The 25,190-nt window shown below is 53.0% G+C and overlaps 1 protein-coding gene across 4 annotated transcripts in view; it reads left to right on the forward strand.

Moving 5' to 3' along the window:
- The first annotated feature begins 1,604 nt into the window (after positions 1-1,604).
- ADAMTS14 (ADAM metallopeptidase with thrombospondin type 1 motif 14) overlaps positions 1,605-25,190 on the forward strand; it is a 30,497-nt gene continuing 6,911 nt past the window's right edge. Inside the window, exons 1-16 of one of the 4 annotated variants that reach the window (XM_086900611.1) lie at positions 1,605-1,713; positions 2,126-2,532; positions 8,881-9,037; positions 9,710-9,906; positions 16,810-16,893; positions 18,050-18,206; positions 21,089-21,194; positions 21,299-21,442; positions 22,001-22,133; positions 22,241-22,354; positions 22,505-22,653; positions 22,831-23,006; positions 23,830-23,963; positions 24,263-24,386; positions 24,496-24,576; positions 24,799-24,962. In XM_086900611.1, coding sequence (XP_086756737.1) covers positions 1,641-1,713; positions 2,126-2,532; positions 8,881-9,037; positions 9,710-9,906; positions 16,810-16,893; positions 18,050-18,206; positions 21,089-21,194; positions 21,299-21,442; positions 22,001-22,133; positions 22,241-22,354; positions 22,505-22,653; positions 22,831-23,006; positions 23,830-23,963; positions 24,263-24,386; positions 24,496-24,576; positions 24,799-24,962 — 2,400 coding nt within the window. In that variant the 5' untranslated portion in view covers positions 1,605-1,640. Of the gene's footprint in view, positions 1,714-2,125; positions 2,533-8,661; positions 8,763-8,880; positions 9,038-9,709; positions 9,907-16,809; positions 16,894-18,049; positions 18,207-21,088; positions 21,195-21,298; positions 21,443-22,000; positions 22,134-22,240; positions 22,355-22,504; positions 22,654-22,830; positions 23,007-23,829; positions 23,964-24,262; positions 24,387-24,495; positions 24,577-24,798; positions 24,963-25,190 lie in introns of those variants that run through there. The other 3 variants (XM_086900612.1, XM_086900614.1, XM_086900613.1) reach the window with 3 other exon arrangements.

Genomic DNA, 25,190 nt, shown 5'->3' on the forward strand with positions numbered 1-25,190 from the left:
CCCAAACCAGAATCCTAATTCCTGGTGGGAAGCCTGCAGGCTGGCACGTTTTTTTTCCCCCCTGCTTGCCTTTTCCATTGTGCTCTGGCCTCTGTGGCAGCTTGGATGACAAGTGCCTCAAGGCAGGAATTCCCTCTTGGGAAAGGTTTTGGGTTGCTCAGCATAACCTGGGCCCCGTGGCAGTAAAATCCGAGCACAACCAGCACAACTGGTGTTACTGGTGTTACTGGTGTGGCAGCACAGCCCCCCACCCTGGAGCTGGCCTTGCAGTCCTGTCCAGAAGAAAAAAAATAGCCACACACAGGGCCAGGGGGTTTGTTCCTCTGTGCTGATGGATGCCCCTGGATCCCTGGAAGTGTCCAGGGCGAGGCTGGAAGAGGCTTGGAGCAACCTGGGATAGAGGAAGGTGTCCCTGCCCATGGCAAAGGGGTGGAGCGAGATGATCTTGTGAAAGTCACTTCCAACCCAAACCCATTCCATCGTTCTAGGATGCTGGAAGCCCTCTTAACACTGTGCTGGGTTTGTTGAGTGCTGTTGAGTGTTTTTAGGGGAGTTCTGGATTTATTTGCCCCTTGTCAGGGTGGTGAGGAGGAGGAGGGGCCTGAGGAAGCACAGCTCGTATTGAACTGTGGGGTCCCAGCTCCGGAGCTGTGGCGATGCCCTTTGGAAAAGCCAAGGCGTGTGGGTTTTCCTTGGAGAACCAACAAGACAGCATCCAGGAGCAAGGCCAGATCCTCTTTCTGTCTGTTTCCCCCCAAAAACAGGAGGAGAGGGAAGAAAGAAAAAAAATTAAACGGGATGGCTTGGGTTGGAAGGGACCTTAAAACTCATTTTATTTTGATCTCCTGCTGTGGCCAGGGACACCTTCCACTATCGCAGGTTGCTCCAAACCCCATCCAACCTGGCCTTGAGCACTGCCAGGGATCCAGGGGCATCTTCAATTTCTCTGTTAGGGATGTTTCCACATCTGGAAAACATCCCAGATGTTTCCAAACAGGATGTTTACCTCCAGCGCTGGGAGACGATTTGGCTCTCCCTATGGAGCATCTCCGCAGCGAGGGGCCGGGAGCTGGGATTTGGGGAGAGGGGCAGAGCTGGGGGGGCTCCCCGGCTCCGGGCGCGTCTCGCCTTTGTTCGGGCAGCGCTGGAGCCCGGCGGCCGCGGGGCGGGGAGGGATGGGGAGGCGGGATGGTGGGAGGGAGGAAAGGAAGGAGGGAGGGCAGCCCGAAATGGCTTTTTTTTTTTTTTTTCTTTTTTTTTTTTTCTTTTTTTTTTTTTTTTTAAACCTCCAAGAAAAGAACGATCCACAGGCAACGCGAGAACTTTATTTTTTCACTTCGCCGCCCCCCCCCCCACCAGCGCCGTTAATAAGAAAACTATGTTTTAAAAAAAAAAAAAAAAAAATAATAAAAATAAAAAATTCAAAGAAATTTAATTAAAACGAGCCCGTCCTCCCACCCCCTGGCCCAGACCCGGCCCCCGGCCCGCCCCACGCCGCCGGGGAGGCGGCAGAAGCGGCGGCGGCGGCGGCGGGAGCGCCGGCGGCCCCGGCGGCGGGGGGGAGGCGGTCGCCGGGCGCCGCCCGCCCCGCATCCCGCATCCCGCATCCCGCCGGCCCCGCATCCCGCCGCCGGCCCCAAATGGATTATCTGCGGCTGGTGCTCTCCTGCCTCGTCCCCCTGCACGGCTGCCTGGCCGCCGGCAGCGCCCCAGGTACGGCGGCTGCCCCGGGCCGGGGGGCCCGGGCTGGGGGGGTGACAGGTGGCTGCAGCCCGGAGGATGGGGAGGAGGGAGAGGGAAGCCGCTGGTGTGCCGGGCAGGGTGGGTGTGTGGGTGTGGGTGCTGGGGGGGTGAGGTTTCAATGGGAATTGGGGGAGATGGAGGCTGGGCGAGAAATAGTTGGCGTGCTTGGCGAGCGAGGGGGACGTCAGCCCGAGTTCCTTCTGCTACGCTGGACGCAGCCGCTTAAAACTACAAAGCGGAGCCGGCTCGGCAGGGAAAAGCGGCTGTGGGGCTTCTGGAGCTCCGGCGGTGCTCGCCAGAGGCTCCCCGGCTTGTGCTGGCCCCCTCCCGAGCGGGATGCTCCGTGCCCACGGGCCCCTTTCCCTCGGCGCTGTCTCCGCAGAGCTGCTCCTGGCCGGCAAACTCAGCGAGTATGGAGTGATCGTCCCGTTCAGCACCGACTGCCGGGGTCGCTTCCTGTCGCACGTGGTGTCCGGCGGGGCGGTGGCGGGGCTGGGGCAGCCCCGCTGTCCCCCGGCCCCCGGCCCGGGCCGCCGCCGCGTCCCCCGCAGCCCCCCGGAGGAGTCCCGCCAGCGCCGCTTGCTCTACTTCAACGTCACGGTTTTTGGGAAGGAGCTGCACCTCCGGCTGAGGCCCAACCACCGGCTGCTGCCGCCGGGAGCCGTGGCAGAGTGGCAGGAGGATTTTGAGGTGCTTTTCCGGGAACCCCTCCAGCAGCGCTGCCTTTTCACCGGTGACATCTCCGGGATGCCCGGAGCCGCCGTGGCCATCAGCAACTGCGATGGGCTGGTAAGCCGGAGGCTGGTGGGGTGCTTTGTGTTTGTTTCGGTGGGTTTTGTGCCCGTGTTTTGGCGTGGTTTCCTCTTAAGAGATGGATCGTGGTGTCCCGAAAGCCGATTTTTCTGGTGATGCTTTAGGTGTCTGTGCCGTATGTTGCCCTTCAGCCCTTCAGCAGCAGGGTCCCCTTTCCCCATGTGGCGCTGGGTGCTACCCACCTACCCCATCAGGGTGGTCTGTGCACCAATATTTATTTAAAAGGCTTGGAAAAATGTGCCCGAAGTGCCTCCTGCCCAGGTGCTGTTACATCCACGTTCTCTGGGATGGGGACCCACGCTCATGGTGATGCTGTTCCATCCTTGCCCACCCGTGTTTTACCTGGGGACTGCTCCGGGAACTTTTCCTCTGCCTTTCCTGCCTCTTGAATGATGTGTGAGCTCGAGCACCTCCTGAAATCACTGTTAGTTGCAGTCTGGCTCCTACCAAGCATCTTTTTGCAGGAGGACATCTTTTTTTTTTTTTTTTTTTTTTTTTCCCTTTCTTTGCTTTTTTTTCAAGGGCTCAGAGGCTCTTGGCTTTCTGAGCACAGTTCAGCATCAGTAACTTGCTGCCACAGCGCTTTAATTCCTTTGAATGACTCTGTTACCTCCTCATCCCCGGCATCTGCTCTGCCTGTGGGTTCCCTACCTTTGATACGCTTGGGGAAGCGCTTATTTTTTAATACCCTTGGCCCGTTGCCCTTCAGATTTCCTTTGAGCCAATTTAAATCTTGTTTTGGGTGCCAGAGTTTGCTGTTTTCTCCTGCTACCACTTAAAGTTACTTCCAGGTTGGAAGAAATGTCTTACTTTGTGCCTTTTTTTTTTTTTTTTTTTTAAAAAAAAGAAATTTAAAATATATCTCTTTTTTTAGTTGCTTTATTCTGGGAGTTCCTTAAGCCAATTTTGGCCACCAGCACAAACAATTTGGCATTCCTTTCTTTTTATACAGCGCCTGGTGTTGCTGTACAAGCAGAAATGATAGAGCAGCACAGCTAGAAATACATCTTTCGCCTACGTATAGGAATTAAATTTTTTTAGCACGTAATCCACACCTTTTGAAGCATCCTCTGGGGAATGGGCTGAGGCTGTGGACTCACAGGCATTTCTCCAGGACACGGATTGAGCTGGGGCAGGCAGACGTGGGCAGGCTTGGAAGCTTTAAAGGCATTTCCTACAGACCCAGTGCTGAGTCTGGAGCAGGGACCAACGATCGAGGTTCCATGGCAGATCTCATTCCCTTTGGCACCACGAGCAAAAGGATGCTGGAGGCGATCAGCATCCTGCTGTGGCACAGCTTTGGGGGAATTTCCTTCCCCAGAGCCCGCTCTGTTGTTAGTGTCAATCCCAAGCAAGCTTTAATTTAAATTTTCCAGGCTTTTCTGGGCTTCAGCCCCAAGTTTTCCCCAACCAGCCCTTGCACACCTTGTTGGTTGTCATCCTTGTTCCAGCTGGAACTTCCAGCTTGTACCACAGGATGCTTTTCCGTGTGGGTTTATGCATATCCTGGCAGCCCCAGCCCACCCTTTTTTAAGCCCGGGTAAAGGAAGAAGTGGCTTTTCCCCCAGGATAAGGTTTTGTTGTTGGTGTTTTTTTTCTTTTTCCTATTTCCCACAATGAATTTATTGCTTGGTGGCCAACAAATCACTATCCTGGAGCTACAACCAGGGATTTCCCATGGTCTGGTGAAGGACACGAGGATGAGGGGACAAGCAGGTGCTCGGCTCCCTTGCCCTTGTGATACATCCAACGTCACAGCTGGTTTCTCTTTTCCATGGATTTTTCTGGCTGTATGGGCCTCTGGTTCCCTAGAGCCCAACATACTTCAATCCGCTCTTGGAGGAGTGGGGTGATCAAGAAGATTCCCAAAAAGCAGTGAAAAGAGATTGATTTAGGAAACAGAGCAAGGAACAGCACCAAACCCTGGCTCTGGGCGTGGATGGGATGGGAGGATGATGTTTGTGAGCTGTCGGAGAAGCAGCGGAGCAAATCCGGGGGGGATGTAGTTGGTCATCGCTGATGGGCTGGAGGAAACTCTTCCATAAGCAAGGGACCCTGGAATTCCTGTGGATTTCTGCTGGAAGCTGTCCACGAGGTTTCAGAAGGGGGTTGTGGTTTTTGCATCCCGGCACAGCGCGCGTGGGAGGCGCGGGGCCGCGCTCGGCCGCCGGTTCCCGGCCAGAGGAAGCGCTCCGGGATGCTGCGGATGAGGGCTGTGTACACAAAGAGATTAAACCGTGTATAAACGGAGACTGAGATTATAAATAACGGGCTGGAGGGGAGGAAGGGAAAAAAAAAAAAAAACCCCAAAAACCCCGAACCCAGCTCTTGGAAAAGAGCTTCCACCCAAAGTCTTTCCTAAATCCGTATTTAGCCACGGAAGGGAGCCCATCCTTTTCCCAGCCGCCAAAGCCGCGGCACCTTCCAGGGCATCCACGCGTGAGAATCTGGCCTTTCAATGGTTTTTGCGAGGGTGTCTCGTACCAGGGTGGGAAGATGCTGTCGCCCATAACGTAATTTCAAAGCTGATCTAAGCCACCAAATTCCTGACTGCTAAAGTAGCGTTAGGCAGAAATCTCCGCCGGCGGACACGTCTCGCTGCAGTGGAGGCATCCCAGATTTTTTTTGCCCCCCGCCGGCTTTAGCAGCGTGTGGTCGACCTTGCTTCCTTCCTGCTTTGCTGGTTGCAGGGGTGGGTGAAGGATTATCATCCACAGACACCATATTTGTGTGCCTGGCTTTTCCCTGGGGTGATTTGCCGTAGTTCTGCAAACTGTAGAGCCAGCGTTTTCCATCCCCGTGGCCCTGGCCTGCTTCAGATGGGTGGCAGCAGATAAGCAGAACACAAAAGCCCTCAGAAGCAGTATTTCATAGGGGATGGAGGGAGAAACAGCCCCCCAAAATGATGACCCGCTGAAAAAAGCGTGGCTTGGTCTTCCAGGATTCTCCTTGCAGCTCCTGAGCTCTGTAGGGTTAATTTTGGGGGGAAAAAGGGTGCAGGATGTCCCTTTGGTCACATAGGTCCCACTGGCCTCAGCTGGTGTGGGTGTTACGTGGGTATGAGGGCTTTTCTCCCGGGTGATAATCCCAGGTTTTGGCAGTGAGATGCAAACCAGGCCCTGTTTGGGCTGAAAACCCAATTAATTAATTAGTGCTGAGCTTGTCTCCGTGTCCTCGTTCCACCAGGAGCTACATTTGAGGCCTGGCTTGGGTCACCTGGTCTGTAGCCACCCCAAAAACCTCTCACCTCGGCACGAAGAGCAGGGAAAAGGAGTCAAGGAAGGCAAAATGTTGTGTTTGATGGGCTGCAAAGCCTGTGCTGCAGAGGGGCATGAAAATAGTGACGGAGCACCCCTGGATGCTCCTGATGCCCTCTGCATGGAAGGGGAGCGCTGTTATCCGTGGTGTCTGTGTCCACACTGCCTGGTTTTCTAGGATTTTTTTTGTCCAAATTATGTGTGAATCTTATAGGAAATAGACATACTATGCAGGCAGCTGGATTTCCCCCTCCTGTTAGCTTCCCTGGCCCAGTGCAGCAGCTTTATTAATTTTTCCACATCTCAGCTGTCTTAAGTGTCAGAATTTCTTGAATTCCTGGGGGAGTTGGAGCTTTTTTGCCCAGCAGTGGAGGAGGAGGAGTTTCTTACTCAGGGTCCTGGGGGTCCCCCTTAGTGAGGCTGGAGCTCATCTCTCCCTTAGCCTGGGGAGGCACAGGAGAGCTGGAGGGGAGACTTCACCTTCTGTGAGCTGGCAGGAATGAGTTTGATGTATGTTTTCCCTCTTTCCAGTGGAATTGTCTTTAAAGGGCCATTTTCTAGTTTGGGAGTACCTTTGCTGAGAGCTGCAGGCAGCATCTCATGTTGGAAAAAGCAGTGATTACAGTCCCACCAATTGATTTAGTTGGATCTGGTACTATTAAACCAAATTAAAATCAAGGGTGGGAAGCATGTGGCTGATTGATCACCGAGGATGGGATTGAGCTCTTGGAAAAAGCCCAAGAAAAGCCAAATGGGACTTTTTGGGTGGCATCTGACCTTTCCCACTGCCTCTCTACTGTTACAACCCTCCCAAAATGCTGAAGTACAGCCTGAGCTGCCTGTCTTTGTGAGCAAGCAGGTTGGCTCGTGCCTCTTGCAGTGGCATTTTTCGGGTTGTTTTGGGTTTTTAATTTATTTTTATGAATGCCAGGGTGACCTCTGCAGCTTCTGTTTCATTTCTTGGGCTGCTCTGATCAGATGGACACAAAAATCCCCGCCTTACGCCCTTCGCCGTCGGTCGTCCCCGGAGTCAGCGGCGCGTTGCATCCCACCTTTGGGAGAAAGTCTGGGCTGCTTTATTCCTTGAGCCAGATATAATTAGTCACGAGCTGTAGAGCAGCTCAAACCCAAGTGGGCTGTGGCTTGGGACCAGGCTCTTTCACACTTTAATCCAGCCTTGCCCCGGCGCGGCGGCACGGCTTTCCTCCGGCCGCCTGACTCAGCAAGTCCTGGCTTTGGCCCTAAACCCATAAACCGGCTTTGGGGTGCCTGGTCCCGAATGAAACGCCCCGTGGCAGGGCTGGGAGGGGGTAGTGGTGTCCCAGAAGAGCTCCTCCTGGGGCAGGGGCTGCTTCTGCTCCTTCTCTTATTGTATAATAAAGAGCAATGTTTTGGAACTGGAAATGAGGAGAATTTCTTCATGGAAGAGGTTGTCAGGCCCTGGCACAGGCTTGTATTCCCCATCCCTGGAGGGGTTGAAAAGGTGTATAAATGTGGCACTTGGGGATGTGGTTTAGTGGTGGTCTTGGCAGTGCTGGGTCAATGGTTGGGCTCAATAATCTTGGAGAGTTGTCCCAGCTTACAGGATTCTGTGATTCTGTGCCCTGCCAGTCATGGTCACGGCCTCACCCAACCATCTCTGAACCTGACTGATGGTTTGACTCCCTGGCTTGTTCTCTGCCTCATCACCACCATCCTCCCTGGTGGCCCTGGTTAAACCTGGCTGTGTTCTTCCTCTCCTTGGCTGAGGGTTGGGGCACAATCCCTGGCACAATCCCTGCCCTGGCTTGTCTCCTGTGGGAGGACCCTGAGATACGCGTGTCGGGCAAGGATTTGGATTGCTCAGGAAGGAGCTAAAACAAAACCAGCCCAAACCCCACTTTGCAGCAGAGTTAAGCAGTTGATAAAACCCAAGTGGAGCAGAAAACTTGATGGAATCCACCAGGGCTGGGTTGGCCGTTGCCTGATGAATCCAATGGGATGTGAACACCAAGGGGACCCAAAAAGCCAGGCGGCTTTGGAAGAGCCCCCGCCTCTGTCCAGAACACGTCTCTGTGTATATTTTGCTTTGATTTGATCTGATGAGAACCATTCCAACACCCCAACACCCTTATGAGGACTCCAGTAGGTCCATGCAGCTGAAGGCTTTGCTCCAGGAGCAGATCCATATGTTCTGCCGGCTCTTTCCAGGCAGCTCTTCAACAGCGGGCAGCGCCGGAGGAAGGAACGCGCGCGTGCGCCATGGAGGGAGCTGGGAAAAATGCCCAGCTGGGGGGGCTGCCCGTGGGATAGAAGCCAAATCCTGGTGATCCTTTTCCTTGCCCGAGGTCTGAGCCGGCCAGCGCTGCGGGGTGTGAGCGCTCAGGCTGATGTAAGGGGGATTTGATGGGAGCTTGGTGTTAATTAGGAGCAGGTCGGTAGCCAGGACAACATTGCCAGCGATGTTTGCCCCGTCATTCATCTTCCCTGCTTTTGGGAGGTGGAGTGGTAATGCTTTCCAGCTTCTGCTCTGACGGGATTCCCCTGTGTTAATTCCCAAGTACTCCATGGGGCAGAGAGAATGGTTTCTTTTTCCTTCTTCTTCTTGCAGCTCATGGTGTCAGTGAAATGGTAGATATCCTAACAGCACCTCAGGAATGGAGTGGGGAGGGTTCAGGGAGGCTCAGGAGTGTCTTGGGAGCCCCTTCAGCCTTGTATCCCGGAGTTCAGGGTCCAGCACAACTCATGGATGAGACAGAACGGACTTTCGTAGCCATATAAAGACACAACTTGAATTGCAGCCAGGTTGGGGTTTTTTTTGGTTGGTTGGTTTTCCCTTCCTCCTTTATTTTTTTTTTCCCCCATCTACAGGAGAAATTAAGGATTGTCATAGATGAACATGGTATTGGAACCATCCTGGTGTCATGGAGTAGGATCAAAACATGATTATTTGGGATGCCTCTCCCCTTTGTGCGTGCTCAGCATCAATCTTTAACGAGTATACCGCGTGTGTATATCCCCCTGCACTTGTATAAAACCACACTGTTTTTTCCCCCCACCCTTTTCCTTATTTCTCTGTGGAGTCCAGGCTGGCCTGATTCGGACAGACAGCAATGAGTTTTTCATCGAGCCCCTGGAGAGGGGCCAGCAGGACGCGGAGGAGCACGGGAGGGCCCACGTGGTCTATCGGCGCTCGGCCATCCGGCAGGACGGCACCGAGCCACGCCACCACCTCCATCCCGAAGGTAGGTGCTGCTGGAATTTGGTCTTTCCCAGCCATTGGTAATAAGTATTTCACCTGGGGAGAGGATTTCTCCTTCCAGAAGTCCTTGTACATCTCACCCTGTGGCTTTAAGCTCAGTTTAACAGCTAAAGTCAAGAAGATGGAAAGGAAATGCTGGGCTGGAGGTGCTGCAGCCTTGCTTTCATCACCTCTGTGTTGTGAGAGTGGTGAGGCACTGGAAGCTGTTGTCCAGAGCAGCTGTGGCTGCCCCTGGATCCCTGGAAGTGTCCCAGGCCAGATTGGCCAGAGCTTGGAGCCACCTGGGCTAGTGGAAGGTGTCCCTGCCCATGGCAGGGGGTGGCACTGAATGAGCTTTAAGGTCCCTTCCACCCCAAATCATTCTGTGATGATTCTATGAAATGCGGCCTCAATTTGACTTTTTAACAGATCACAGAATCATTTAGCATGGAAAAAACCTTTTAAGGCTCTCAAGTCCAATCATTAATGTGTCTTTTAGGGCTGGTCTTCACAATTCAGAGCCATTTCCCCACCACAGAGCGAGCTGGACCAGCAACCAGCCTCAATATCCCGTTAGAGTTAAATCTCTTATCTGTTCTCCCCGCTGAATTTCTACCTTTGTGGAGCATCACCGTGGTGTCAGGTCACCTGAAAGGCTCTTTCTTTTCCTGCCCAGTGCCTGGTGTGCAGGTGGGCGAGCTCCCGAATTCCCTGGAGCTGATGACGGAGCGGCTGGGGGACGCGGAGCGCAAGCGGCGCCACGCCAGGAAGGATGACTACAACATCGAGGTGCTGCTGGCCGTGGATGACTCAGTCGTGCGATTCCATGGCAAGGAGCACGTCCAGAACTATGTCCTCACCCTCATGAACATAGTAAGGCTCATCTGTGGGGGGTGTGGAGCCCACCCTTCCCTGGGTTTAGTGCTTTTCTGACGCTGTGAATCTGTTATCCTGGGAAAAGGAATGGGTTTGGGATGGGGAACGGTGCTGCAGGAAGGGCTGTGCCTTCACACAGCCAGCTCTGGCATTTAATAGCTGTGGGAATTGGAGGGATGGAAAGCAAAGCCCTTTGATGTTCATCTCCATCACCTTCCCCTTGCCAATGGCAGGGTCTGGCACGTTGGTCCTGTCACTGTCTGTCACCTGAGTCCAAAAGTTCCTCCTGGCTGAGACCGTTTCCTCCTCATCACTGAAGTCTCAGCAAATGCTAGAAGAGAGAATGGTCGTGGCTTACTTCGTTAGAAATTACAATGTTTGTAATTTGTTTTGCAATGATGATGCTCATGATTCATTCTGAATACCGTTTGTTGGTAGAGGAAATATTTGTATAGCTTTTCAGAAGCTTTTTGGAAACCTGTGCAGCTGGATAACCATTCAGGATGTGTTTGAAAAGGAGTTTAGAGCAGCTTTACAGTTCCTGCAGCTCTCCTCACTCAGAGGCATGGAGCAGCCTGTGCTAGTTCCCTACACCCCTTTTTATTCCTTTTTAAGGTAAAAGCATCCATATTCCCTGAGAGATCTGGAAGGATCAATATTTATTCATCCATTTGTCTTGAGGGAAGTTTGCTCCTCCAGCATTTGAATGTCTGCAAATATGGTCTATGCTCAAGGATCTCCTTCTCTCTCCCAGTTTTGTTTTGTTTTCCATCCTTTTTCCTCAGCTATGTTTTTCTCTAAGTGTTCTTTTACACAATGGTGGAAAAATGTTGAAAAGGCTCAACCAGCTCTGGAATGGCCAAGTTATGAAGATGGTTTTGGGTGGTTGGTTGTTGGTGTGGGCATTATTTCTGCCATATGGACGGCAACGAGGGGGAAATTATCAAGGTGGGGAGGGGGAGGATTTGTGGGATTAGAGGGTTTTGGGTGAAGGATGAGTGAAGTGGCTGGTCCCGATCAGGGAGAATGTCGAAGAAGCAAACACTTCCATCTCCACCTTTTATTACCCCGATGCCTGCGGTCCGATGCTCTCAGCATCACTTAAATTCACTCTCTGAACGTTTCTCTCCTGGGTGTATGAAACCCTCCTGCCGGGGGGAAGCCACAGGTCTCCCTGCTCTGCCCTCTGCCTCTTCCCACGTTACAGGGGTCGGAGCTGATGTCATTTTTCCTTTCCGATCCCGGGGGTGAGGGGGGAGCGGGATGGGCACTTTGGGGATTGTCAGCTCTAATCAAAAGGTCGGTTTTCAGGCGCATTTCATGGTCCCTACCCCGCGGCCAGGACTTTTCAGGGAGTGAATGCCCGGGATGCTGCGCTGGGAGAAGGGAGGACCCGCTGCCTATTCAATTAAAAGCGGCCCTGAAGACTTTAATGAGGCGAGGGGGAGAGAACCCCCAGGATAATACAGGCAACAAATACTTCCCCCCAAGTATTATTTCCTTCTATATATTCTCCCCCCACCCCCTTCCCCTTCTTTCTTTCTTTCTTTCTGGTTTTTTAGTGCTTTTTCTTTCCAGCTTTGCCGTGACCTCCGTCCGCCTCCTCTTCCCTTGGCGCCGCCTCGTTTCCTTACCGGCTCAAATTGCCTTAAAACACCCGATTCAGCAGGAAAAAAAAGAGAGAGTCCTGCTTTCTGGCCTGGGTGGCAGAGGGAGGGAGAGAGGAGGATGCCGGGGGGCTGGCAGGGAGGAGCCTGCAGGGACCACCCAGCAGAACATTAATCCCATTAGTTGGAGGCAAAGGGATGAAGGATGAGAGGCTTGGCCAGCCCTCTAACGAGGAATGGATTTAACGAGCTGGGAGCCAACTGGGAAAGTTTTCCTGTCGAGATGTATCCCAAGGAAAAGGGGCAGCGAGTTTGGAAGTAATGGTAAACTTTCCTGGCTTCTTCTGGGGGTCTTCACTGAGCGCCGAGGGAGCAGGGGGACATGTATCCCTTCCCAGCACTGCTGTAGGTAGGGTCCCGGGGCTCTTCCCAAGACACAAAACCCTTTATTAGGATCTCTGTGTCGGCTGAAGCTCGGTGATAAATGATTTGTCACGGAGAAAAGCTTTTTTTTTTAAAAAAAAAAAAAAAGAAACAGACCCCACAGCCCTTATTTCATTGCCAGAAATGTGGATGCTTTTCAATGAAGGGCGCTGTGTCCATGCCGGGAAGCTGACATGAGGATGACTGCTCCTTTTGTGCACCTAAGAGCTTCCCTGCAGGCAGGCTGCCTTCCCTGCTAGCTCCCAGCCTGCATTCCCAGCCTGCCCTTCCCTTCTTGGCCCCAGGAATTTGGGGTCAGGTTGGAGTGAGTGGGAAAGGCACGACTCCCCCTCTGCCATCAGTCGATGAGCGTGTCTCCACTCCGAGCATCCACCTAAACCAAAACCGGTCTGTCGGGCTCTTGGGATGAATGTTTGATGATGTGGTGGCTCTGGAAAGCCATTCCCCTCTCTTGCTGGCTGCCTGTGATGTTATGGAAGGCAAATTAGGATCCCCCAGCCATGGTGACTGCTGAGATCAAGGGCTGGGAACCAGGAGGGGATCTAGCACCCCAGAAAAGGAAGAGGAGAGGAAATATTCAGTGCTTTGCTCTGATTTCCAGTCTCTTGCCCTTCAGGGAGTTGGGTTTCTCAGTTTTCTCTGCCAGATTTCCCACTGCTCATCCCTGATCCTTTCAAGTCTGGGGATGGCTCCACGTGGAGGGGAGAAGCCAAGCTATGGCTATGTTAAACCTGGCTCTGGTCTCAGCTGCTTTCCTGGGCTTTTGTCGGATATTGCCCGTGATTTGGTGAAGGATGCAAAAGTACTTGGTGTTTTCTCATTGTTTCGGGTTACTAGGGAAACCCCATGAGTCAGAGCCCTCTCCAGGCTGGGACTTGCCTGGCTCCAGCTGAAATTATTGTTCCCAAGGGCAGAGCAACAAAGAGTGCTACTGAGACCCCACAGAAGAGGAGGTTTGGGAGCAAAAATTAAACCTTCAGCTTTAATTTTAACCTGTGTGTGTTTTTTTCTTAGGTGTGGCGTTTATGAGCCACTTCCTTGCTAACTGATAATGCCATAAAAACAACAAAAAATACCTCTGATGTCTCTCATGTGTCCATGCACTTTTCCCTACTCTCTGTACAGGCTTATGTGTTTGTTGCTAATTTTTCTGGGACAACCTGCCTTGTTCTGTAGAGAGCTCTGATCCAATCTGGTCTCGCCCTGCGGAACAATTCTCCCCTTCCTCTGTTCCTCCCCACAGATAATGTGGGTCAGCCCTCACAGAGGTGACATTATGCATTGTGCAAGCCCAAAAATGTGCTAAGGGGGACTTTCCCCTCCCTTCCTAAACCCCCAGCCCCGGCAAAGAGGCTCAGGGCGAATCCACCAGCCTGAAAACCGAGCGAGGGAATAAAAGAAAGGAGTTTAAAGATGACTTGGCTGTTCCAAGTAAGCGATCCTGGCGTTTTGAAATGTCAGCTATTCTGCTGCTTTGGCAAATTCTTCTCGTGTCTCTCCCTTTGTTTTCCTTCCCTGAAGAACGGCGAGGTCTAGACCTCGTTGCCAGTGCGGTTTTGCTGTCGGGATCTCGCGTCTGGGGCTGCAGACGCGGGGCTGGCCAGAGGTTTGCAGGGATTTAGGGAGGCAGCCTGCCCTGCTCCCAGCTTGTCATGTTCCTTGCATTGTAAAGCGTTGCTGCTGTCTCCTTGGTGTTGCAGGGTTGGGGGGAGTCCTATGGGGTGGCTGTTCCTGCTGGTTTGCCCTTAACTCACAGAGAGCCGTAAGGGCTGGGCTGTTCATAGGGGCGAAAATTCCATTTTAAATGAAAGAGGAGAGCATTTCTTGCCAGGTGACAGTGTGAAACAGGCTGAGCGTGGATGAGAGGGATAAGAAGATCTTTATCCCTTGGCTTCAGGGATGTGGGTCCCTTTACTGGAACCCTTTGCTGAACAGGTATTTTTGGGGGAAGAGGTTTCTCCGAGGACACCGACTTGCTTAATGGCATCTGCAGAGGGCAGGGGGAGTTGTGCCAAGCCTGAAAAATGCTCTCTGGGTGAATTTCCATTTCCAGGGTGATGCTTGGCTGCCCCAGCTCCATCCTCACTTCTTCCACAGGCACTTGGAGCACTTGGGGGAAGCTGGCCCTGCTGATGTCCCACCCCAAAACTTGGGGCCTGCACGGTCTCAGCCCTTGCAGCAGCCAGTGCCAAGCCCTTTTGACATGATTCTTTTTCCCCCTCAATCAATTATTTGTATCTGGCTGTGAAGGGAAGTCTGTAGCCTTGGGCAGTCTGGTTCCACATCTGCTTTCTGAATTAACCCCAAAGGTCGCTGCTGAGCTGGTATTGGTTAGGTGCAGATCCCTGCCTAAACCCTGGACTAAGCAGGGGCTGGGCTTTAGGTCAACTCTTTGTTGGGAAGAGGCAGCATCAGGTCCCTGTGAGCAGGAGGAGAGTGGGATTTAACACTGCTTCACAAGGAAGATTTATGGAATTAAATCCCATCTTGGAATAATACAGCAATATCTACTGAGCATCCTGCCAAAATATCCTGTGCAGCTGGGAAGGGAGAGGTCTGTGCTGCTCCCCTTGATGCTCCCAGTCACAGCAAGGTCAGATCGTGGCTGGTGGAGAGGTCCCTGAGGCAGGAACGTGGCTCAGCCTGATGGATTGAGGGGTCCTCAGGAGCAGGCAGCAAGCAGCAGGGTGCTGGTGGATGACCACAGAATCCTAAAATCATGCAAAGGCTTGGAAGGGAGGTGAAACTCATCCCATTCCAACCCCCTGCCATGGGCCTGAACACCTTCCACCATCCCAGGTTGTTCCAAACCCTATCAAACCTGACCTCAAACACTTCCAGGGATCCAGAGGCAGCCACAGCTTCTCTGTGCTGGGGCCTCCCCACCCTCAGTTCCATCCCAATATCCCATCTAAACCTATCTTCTGTCTGAAGCTCCAGTTCCTGACAAGTGCTGGGGGTGAAGGAAAATGCGTGAAGATTTGGGAAAGTGAAAGAAAAGGTTGTGTTTCCTGTCTTGTTCCCCAAACTGCCGCCCAAGGTCCAGCTCTGCATCTCTTCAAGCACAATTTTAATTCCCCCACTTTCCCAGCCTGCCTTATTACCAATATTTTGGTAAGGGATCACACTTAGGACGTGGGATTTCTCTGGGATGCCAAAGCCTCCTACAATCCTAAAACCCAGGGCTGAGCCTGACATCCCTGGGGAGCTGCAGCTCCTCGCTGGGCTGGATCCTTCGTACCTGAGTAATGTTTGCAGCTGCAACACTGCGTGACCTTCCACCCTCCTGTGCTCATCCCCCCAAAAATAGGGTTGGGATCAGAAAAAAAATCCATCATATTCTCATTATTCTTACAAAAGGGGGAGGGTGAAGGAGCAGCCCACCCATGGAAAGCAGGGATGAGCTGAGGGTGGGTTGGCCAGCGTTGTATTTCCACACTGATGAATAAAATACCCCGCGGCCCTTGCAGCTTCTGCATCCGAAGGGATGTGTTAATGGGGGTGGACTGGCAGTTTATTGGTTGATTTTAATTTTTATAATTGATTTTTGCTGAATTCAAGGCTCAGGATCCGCATTACCTCTCTGCATGGCTCAGAGGCACCTCATGGGAGTATTGGTTGTCATGGAGAAAAGGTTGACACTGGGTTTTTGGGTTTAAAACTGGCCTGAGTGGGTATTTCAAATGGAATCCCAGGCTGGAAGCTGGGGGGGCTTTTAAAACGCTGGGGAATGGCTGACTTGGACTTGGGTAGCAGTAAAAGGGTAGTTGCCATCCAGCCCTTGATGTAAGATTGAAAAACCCCAAAGGAATGTAGGAAAAAATAGAAAAAATCCATAAATCTACCTTCATAACCTCCATCTAGTCTGGAAAGCTATGACAGAGCTGAGGGCAAATTAGTCCCTCCTCAGGCAAAGCTGAAAAAGTCTATTTTAATTAAAACATGAATTATACTCAATATTAAAAATGGTCTTGATTAGTTCTCCTTGACTTCTGCAGTGAACCCCCATTTGTGGAACTGTTCGTTTGAGAGGCTTTTTGGGGAGAAGAAAGTCCCATTCTCCAAAATCAGGGTGTTTTTCCTCCCTGGGCCGTGTTTTCCCACGTGCTTTGCAGGAGGTGCCGGGTCTCACATGGGTTTGTGGTTGCCCACTCCGTGCCTCTCTCTGTGTCACTGGGCTCAGCTCTCCGAGACATTTCCCTGAGGTGTCCTGCTCTCTTGGTAGTGTTTAGGAGTAGAATTTGTTTACTCATCCTGGAAACGCAGAAGGAAGAGGTTGTAGCTGGTTATTTCCTTTGCAAGGTCATTTTTTAACAGCCGAGGATGGTACAAATCTCATTGACTCATGAGCCCTCCCTGTTCTCTTCATTGTGTTGCCTTCTCCTGGGATTTCTGGAGCCGTAGGTCAGGTTTGACTCACTGATGCGACTGAGGAAAGCCCTGGCTTTGGGGAGAGGCAAAGGATTGTATCAAAAAGACATTTTTCCTTTGGATGCTGGAGAATTTCCATCCCTCTGAGGGATTCATATTCCAAAGGGGCAGTGGCTCAATGAGAAATGCGGTGGAGGAAACGCAGCCCTTGATGGAAATGGGTGATGTCATTGACCATCTGAGCCATTCCTGGGGAAATTTTGGCTTGTTCCAGCTTGGCTTTTTGACTTTGTGCTTGTTACACGTGGGAAAATGGGAAAAAAAAAATCCCCCTCCCACAGTGGGAGCAGGCGGGGATGAGATCTTTGCACCTGGTCTTGGAAAGCCTGGAAGGGCGTGGAACGTGGCAGCGTTGGAGGGGCTTGAGAGCTGGGATGGCCTGAATTTCTTCCTTGTTGGATTTCCCTCCCTTCTTCAGGTGGATGAAATTTACCACGACGAGTCCCTGGGCGTTCACATCAACATCGTGCTGGTCAGGATGATCATGGTGGGATATCGCCAGGTAAATCCGGCGCGCCGACGTGGCGAGCGGGAGACGCTCTAATGTTCATTTAGCACTTAGCCAAGCCCGGGCTTGGGAAAATGTGGCAGCTTGTTGGAGCCCAGATGACAACTGTGCTGAGCAGGGGTGAATTTGAACCTTCCTTAGCCTGGTTTTTGGGAGCTGAGGGCCTGGCTAGCCCCCCTCAGGGAGGTGGCTGTGATCTGCTGTTACGTGCTTGCTCTGGGATGTGGGGAAAAGCACGGAGGCTTCCTCAGAGCTCTGTAGATGATGGGATGAAGGTGGCTTCCCCCACTGAGAGGAGCTGCACATTAGTGAGGAGGAGCTGAGGGTCTCCTTGAGCTGTCCTGTAGCTCTCGTGTGGCTTGGGCATGGCCAGGAAAAGCGTGGGAAGGTTTCCTGAGAAGTTTTATGTGGTTTCTCAGGCTGCACTTGTTTTGTAAGGCTTGTTCGAGCACAGCAGCCAGATTTTTCTTTAAAAACAATGTGATTTTCTGTACTTTTTTTGGGGGCAAGCCCCTGTCCCACAGGAGGTGTTCTAGCAAAGGTGTTAATGACTCAACACAGTGATGTCTCTGTGTGTGTGCGATCCACAAATAAGACCGGTTAGGTCTTGGAAAAAAATTTCCTTATTGTAGAAATATGCTTGGCTGGCAGAAATCCACCACATCCTTGAGATCCAGGGATGGTCCTGAGGAGCAGGGATAAGGATGGAGGCTGGCCCATTTTTGGAGGCTTCCATGGGACCAGGAACATCATCTCTAGCTGAGAACAATCCGTCTGGCTTCCTCCCAGCAGCGTTTGTGCTCTGGGCTGGAGGTTGATCTGTGGAGGGGAAGGGATTTGGAGCTGTGGTGATACAGCGGGATGGGAACTGCCAGGGATGATTTATCCTCCCCAAAGCCAGCTCTGGAGGCAGCTGCTTTGTCCAGCTACGCCACTTCTCAGCTTCAGGGGACGATGTAGGAAATGAGGAGCAGATGTTTGAATGCAGGAGAGATCTCAGCTCACCACTGTTTAGATCTGATGCTTCCCGAGCGAGTCCTCCTGCATCTTCTCATCTCCCACTTGGGATAAAACCTCTTTGGCTTCCAGGGGAAGGGCGACACCTCTTCCTTTCCCTTCCCCAGCAGTGGATTTCCCACTCTCTCCGCAGTCAGTCAGCCTGATCGAGCGGGGGAACCCGTCGCGGAGCTTGGAGCAGGTGTGCCGCTGGGCGCACTCGCAGCAGCGCTCCGACCCGCAGCACGCCGAGTACCACGACCACGCCGTCTTCCTCACCAGGCAAGATTTTGGGCCTGCAGGTATGCAAGGTACTGTATTTGTCTCGATCAGGTATGTGCAGTTTGCTGCGAGGGGGAAAGCCAGCGAGGGGTGAGAAGATTTCTTGCGAGCACAGTCTGTTTCTTGGCCAGCAAGGTCCAGAAAAAGGTTATAAAAATCGGTGTTGTTTTTTTTTTTTTTCCCCTCCACATGGTGAAGAAGAGAGAGAGAGACAGAGAATTAATCCAGAGCCTCCACCTGAATGGATAAAATCTCTATTTATTCTCCTGCTCTTTGATTCCATTTACCAGTGCTCCCCTTGGCCCAAAATGCCTTAAAAATATAAAAACAAGTTGAAAAATGATGAAATACAACAGGAAGCCCCATGGGGACAATCAATTTATTCTGTCCTCTGGAGGACCTTTAAAACCCCTTTTTCTGTGGATTTATTTCTTGGACATGGGAGCATTCCATGAACCCTGGGCCAAAGAGGAAGTTTTACTGCAGGAATCTCTCACCCTCCTGGTGCAGAGATTGTGCCGGTGTGGTCTGAGAAGCTGGAGGCCTTGCTAATAAAAATCTTCAGCAATTTTCAGGAAAACCTTCTGACGTTTCATGGCTCCGTTGGGAAAACAGCTGCATTGGTGTTATCATGAGAGGTGACTTTTCCCAGTTCTGAGCCTGCTGCTTCCAAATTCCCATCTCCTCCTCCTTTCCACACTGGTGGCCAGGTCTGGATTTCCGTCAGGAGGCTCCATTTGATGCCGTGAATGGGGTGGGTATTGTCACCCTGCTCTGTAGCACAACTCCTCCTGCTGGAGGAAGGAAAGGTGGAGAAGGAAACCTGTCCTAACTTGGATTACATCCCTGGAAAGGATCCCCCTCAGCAGGAGATGAACCCCAGGAGATATCCAGCTGGAAACCCTCCTGAGGGTGCTGTGGCCACCAAACAGCAGAGCTTGGGTTGTGCCTGAGACTCTGGTCTCCTTGTCCAGAATCACAGGGGTGAAATACCAGCTTTTGTTTCATTTTTCTAGACCCTTCCTGGCAAAGTGACTGTGTCCAAAGGCATTTGTGAGAGGACCATTTTTGGCAGACTCCCAAGGCTGCCCCTTGGTGGGAAGGAGCCGTGAGATCGATGGGGTAGCCCTGCTCTAGGGGTGCTCCCTCCAGCAGCTCCTTCCCCTTTTCCCTGGCTCTCTGCTTGTCACACATCCCCAGGACTCTCTGGAAGTCCCCATGGTTGCTGTGTCCTTGCCTGGCTGTGCTGCATGGCACAAGGAGCACCTCATCCACTGGGAATTTCCCTCTGAGTGGGCTGCTGGAATAGTAACTCTGCTTGCTCTTGCCTCTTTCCCCCAAAACAAAGTCTTTGCGGATCCCCAGCACCCCTGTTAAGCTCAGGGATGTGTGGAATGAAGGACTAGAGCGTGGCACCGAATTATCCCTGCCCCTTGAAGAGAAAAGCAGTGGACAGATGGGTTGTAAATTATTTAGTGCTGCTGTAGAGGTCTTGTCAACACCCAAAGAGTTTCTGTGTCTCTCTGCAGTGGGTGGCACAGGGGGATTTTCTGGCCTGAAGGATGCTTGTGCTCAGAATTAAATATTTTCCAGGTAGTTGCTTCTCACCATTGTTCTCCTGTGAGAATCTTTTATACTCATTCCAATTCTTACTGGAGTCTTCATTACAAAAAACCACCTTTGTGAGCATCCACCTTTTCATATTCCTTTGTCCCATCTCCCATCCACAACTTCTCTGGTTGGGAATTTATCCAATTTTCATCCTAGACAAAATAGATTTGCCCTCCCCCTGTAGAGGAAACTTCCCACAACTTTATCCTTTCTTGTGGAAAGTTTCACAGGAGGGGATAAAAGTATTTTCAAAGGATTTATCCAGGCCTTGTTTTATTCCTCTGTGGTTAAACCCCATTATGAGAGTGACTTGGTGTGGATCGAGCATCCCACAAGGATGGGGGGACTCCATCCGTGGTTTGGCCAGGTTGGGTGTAGGGATGTGCACCTCCCTCAGCTCATCAGCACCCTTCTCCTGCTGCTGCCCACTCCTGGCTCACTGAACTCTCCTCTTCCAGCATCCCAGTCCCCAGGGCACGATTATCCAGCATGGTCCTGCCCTGCTTTTGCCTCTCTGACCTTTAAGTCCTTCCTTCACTAACTCCCTTGATGCCAAAAAGGGTCAGCCTTAAAAAAAAAAAATTAAAAAAAAAAAAATAAAAAGCATAAAAAACTTTGGGGGAGTAAATTCTGGAGTGTTGCCAACAAGCTAATGGAATTGGGCAGAAATAAGGTGAAAAAGAAAGGAAAAGTGACCAAAATGGATGTGATGTGTTGCTGTCTGGGCGGGGGAAGATTTCTCTGCCCACAGCTGTCCCACTGCACTGCACTTGATCGAGGGCTGGGGTCCTGGGGCCGGGGCGGGTGCATGCGCTCCGTGGGGAGCAGGGCTGTGGTTTTGGCAGGGCTTTGGGGAGCACCTCATGCCTTTCCTTCTCTCTCTTTCCTCCTTTATTTGTTTTAAATGAAGAAGAAGGCGGTGGATGCTGTTCCTGGGCTGGGAGGCAGTGGCCACCCACAGTGACAGGGTGTTGTGGGTGCTGTTTCTGCCCTCCTGCCTGCCCAGAAGTGTCAGCACTAGGGCACAGTGGTGCCAGCAAGCCCCAGAGCAACCTCTGCTGGCTTTTGGCATGGGGGTGGTCACGCTGGTGAGCAAGTCCTGGGCTGCCATCCAAGTGACCTGGGCAGCCCCTCCTCTTCAGCGCCTTCCCCTCTGTTTTCTCTGCTGTTGCGGTGAAGCCAGGCTATGTATTTGTGTTTTGGGGGTTTTTTTCCCTTAATTTTTCATTTTTTCCCCTCCTCTCTCAAAGGTTTTCTCTCTCCTCTCCTCCTCTGTCCTCCCCTCCTGTCTTTGCCCCAGGCTATGCTCCGGTGACGGGGATGTGCCACCCTCTCCGCAGCTGCACCCTCAACCACGAGGACGGCTTCTCCTCGGCCTTCGTCGTCGCCCACGAGACCGGACACGTGTAAGTGCTGGGGGGCAGAGCTGGCTGTGCTGCTGCCCCTCTCCTTGCACAGGGGGCTTCCTGCTGCGCTCCAGGCGCCGATCCCGTGGGATTTTCCCCTCCAGGTTGGGCATGGAGCACGACGGCCAGGGCAACCGCTGCGCCGATGAGACCAGCATGGGGAGCATCATGGCGCCGCTGGTGCAGGCCGCCTTCCACCGCTACCACTGGTCCCGCTGCAGCAAACAGGAGCTCAACCGCTACATCCAGTACGCCCCTTCCAACTGGGAGGGCATGGTCTCCCTTCAGATCATGGCTGGTGGCTTTTGGTAGCCAAAGATGCTGGAGTGCCTCTGGAGATGGGCTGGGACAGCTGGGGGTGTTTGGCCTGGAGAAGAGATGGCCCCAGGGAGACCTTGGAGCCCCTTCCAGTGCCTAAAGGGGCTCCAGGAGAGCTGGAGGGGGACTGGGGACAAGGGGGAATGCCTTCCCACTGTCAGAGAGTTGGGTTAGATGGGATATTAGGAAAAAGTTCTTTCCTGTGAGGGAGGTGAGGCCCTTACAGAGGTTGCCTAGAGAAGCTGTGGCTGCCCCTGGATCCCTGGAAGTGTCCAAGGCCAGGTTGGATGGGGCTTGGAGCAGCCTGGGATTGTGGAAGGTGTCCCTGCCATGGCAGGGGATAGAACTCTATGGCCTTGAAGGACCATTCCGACCCAAACCATTCTAGGTTTCCATGATAATTCAAATTTCTCAGTAGCTGAATTTGGAGAGTGGCCTGGAGCTGAGGGATGGGGTGATGGAAGGAGATCCTCTGTCTGACCCTGCAGCTCCTACGACTGCCTCCTGGATGACCCCTTTGAGCACCAGTGGCCCACCTTACCCGAGCTGCCGGGAATTAATTATTCCATGGATGAGCAGTGCCGCTTCGACTTCGGCGTGGGCTACAAGACGTGCACGGCGGTGAGTACGGGCTGTATGGCCACTCCGTCCCCCCTCCCCGGGATCCCCGGCCAGCCTGGCTGCCACCAGCCGCTGCTGTCCCAGCCCAGCTGCTCTGTGCTCCCCAGTTCCGCACCTTCGACCCCTGCAAGCAGCTGTGGTGCAGCCACCCGGACAACCCCTACTTCTGCAAGACCAAGAAGGGGCCGCCCTTGGATGGGACCGAGTGCTCTCCTGGCAAGGTGAGGGCTGGTCCTGCTCCCTGTAGGAGGGATGCAATGAAGAGCACCTTCCTCCCGTGCTTTACCATTCCTGTAGCGCTGTGGGTGCTCTCCACTGGTGCTGAGCGCTTTGGAAAAGGTCTGGAACTCATTCCTTCTCCTCCCTTCCAGTGGTGCTTCAAGGGCCACTGCATCTGGAAGACATCGGAGCAGCCTTACAGCCAGGATGGCAGCTGGAGCTCCTGGTCCAAGTTTGGCTCGTGCTCCAGGACCTGCGGGGGGGGCGTGCGATCCCGCAGCCGGAGCTGCGACAACCCGCCGTACGTCTGGACTTTGCCTCCCTCCCTCTTCCCAACTGGAAGTGGCCGCGAGCCAGAGGTTCCTGGCTCTTCCCCTCGTTGGCAGGGATGGGGACATCCGTTCCTGCGGGAGCTGTGCTGGGCTTGAACACCATCCCCTCTCCAGCGCTCTTACAGCCCGCTGGGTTTATCTTCCAGCCCGGCGTACGGAGGGCGCCAGTGCCCGGGAGCCACCTACGAGTACCAGGTGTGCAATGCCGAGGAGTGCCCGGGGCCCTACCAGGATTTCCGTGCCCAGCAGTGCTCCAAGCGCAATTCCTACTACACCCACCAGAACAGCAAACATTCCTGGCTTCCCTACGAGCATCATGACGGTGAGTGGCGGCGGGTCCTAGCAAGGGAGACAAATTCCTCCAGAGGACTCTGCTCTGGTGGCCATCACCCTGGGATGGAGACTGTGCCAGCTGCACAGATGTTGGGTGGTGGGAAGCTCCTGAGCTGGAAACTGTTGTGCAATAAGCCAGCATCAGGCAGCCAGCTTTTTAAAATCACGGAATCACAGAACGGTTTGGGTTGGAAGGGCCCCTAACGATGATCTCATTCCAACCCTGCAGCTGTGGGCAGAGACACCTTCCAGTAGACCAGGTTACTCACAGTTGGAAGAACACTTCCAGGGATCCAGGGACGGCCACAGCTTCTCTGGGCAACCTGTGCCAGGGCCTGCCCACCCTCACAATATAGAATTTCTTCCCAATACCCCATCTAACCCTGCCTTCTGTCAGTTTGAAGCCATTCCCCCTTGTCCTGTCACTCTGGGCTTTTCTCCTTGTCCAAAGTCCCTCTCCAGCTTTCTTGGAGCCCCTTCAGGTACTGGAAGGGGTTCTAAGTTCTCCCTGGAGTCTTCTGTTCTCCAGGCTGAGCACCCCCAGCTCTCCCAGCCTGGCTCCAGAGCATAGCTGCCTACTTGCATTGCAGCCTCATGTAGAGTGTCCTGTCCTGCCTTTAATTTCCTGAGTGTACCAGGCAAAAGTGCGGGCTCAGGAGATCAGCCACATGAATATCCTGGGCTTTGGAATTGTGGCAGCTCAGTACAAGCTGAGATGGGTTTCTGTCTTCACCCACCCTAATGAATTTCCACAACCCCCTTTTCCCCCCCCATCTCCCTTTTTCTCCCCATTGCCCTTTCCCTTCCTGCAGATGCTCAGAAGTGTGAGTTGATCTGCCAGTCCGAGGGCACGGGAGACGTGGTGTTCATGAACCAGGTTGTTCACGACGGGACCCGCTGCAGCTACCGAGACCCCTACAGCGTCTGCGTCCGGGGAGAGTGCGTGGTAAGGAGCTGTTGTGGGGCTGTCCCTGTCCTTTCCCTGGCCAGGAGAGAGCTCAGCTCCTTTGGGGCACGTGTTTTGTCTTGGGGGGAAAAGCCTGTGTGCAGCAAAGGGGATGGCTGGGCTGCAGGGCTGTAACCCTGGGCTGGGCTGCAGGGCTGTAACCCTGGGCTGGGCTGCAGGGCTGTAACCCTGGGCTGGGCTGCAGGGCTGTAACCCTGGGCTGAGCTGCAGGGCTGTAACCCTGGGCTGGGCTGCAGGCATGTAACCCCAGGCTTGTCCTCTCCTCCCCTGGGTGCCAGCACGTCGGCTGTGACAAGGAGGTTGGCTCCCTGAAGCAGGATGACAAGTGTGGGGTCTGTGGTGGGGACAATTCCCACTGCCGGACAGTGAAGGGCACGTTGGCCAAGACCCCCAAGCAGCCAGGTGAGAGGGCTGGGTGGGTTTGGAAGCGGATTCACAAGCTGGATTCATGTGTCCAGTTGGATGAAACCTGCTCTTTCTCTTCCCTCCATCCTTTGTCCCTCCCTTTCAGGTGTTTTGAAGATGTTTGAGATCCCAGCTGGAGCAAGGCACCTTCAGATAGAAGAGATGGAGCCAGCATCCCACAGCATCGGTGAGCATGCCCCAGTCCCTCCCTTCACCCTTTCCCTTCACCCTTTCTCAACCCTTTTCTCATCATTTTCACAAAAGGGGGTCTTGTTTAGGTCATTCCCACCCTCCAAAGCGAGTGAATGATATTGAGGGAGGGAATGATATTGATACTATCTCCTTTTATTTATTATATTGAAAATATAATTTTATTTATTATATTGAAAATATCTCCTTTCTCTTCCAGTTGTTAAGAATCAAGCCACGGGGAACTTCATCCTGAATGCCAAGGGCAAAGAAGCCAAAAGCCAAGTGTTCATTGAGATGGGCTTGGAGTGGGAATACGCTGTGGAACAAGGCAAGGAGAGCCTGAAAACCAGCGGTCCCCTGCACGAGGCCATCAGTGTTTTGGTAAGCCTGGCTGGCACGTGCTCTGGGGGGCTTGGGGATGACTGTCACAGACAGGGGAGGTGGTCTGAGCTGTGATGTGGCAGGTGATGGAAGGATGTGGGATGGAGGAAGAGTGTGGGGCACGTCATTAAATCCAGGGAATGAGCCAGCCAAAAGCAAGAGGTGACGAGCTGCGTGAGGGAATGGCACAAGGACATGTTGCTCGGGCACTTGCCTTTGAGTCCAGCT

This window comes from Cyanistes caeruleus, chromosome 8 (assembly GCF_971803275.1).
Source record: "Cyanistes caeruleus chromosome 8, bCyaCae1.hap1.1, whole genome shotgun sequence".
Classification (NCBI taxonomy): Eukaryota; Metazoa; Chordata; class Aves; order Passeriformes; family Paridae; genus Cyanistes; species Cyanistes caeruleus.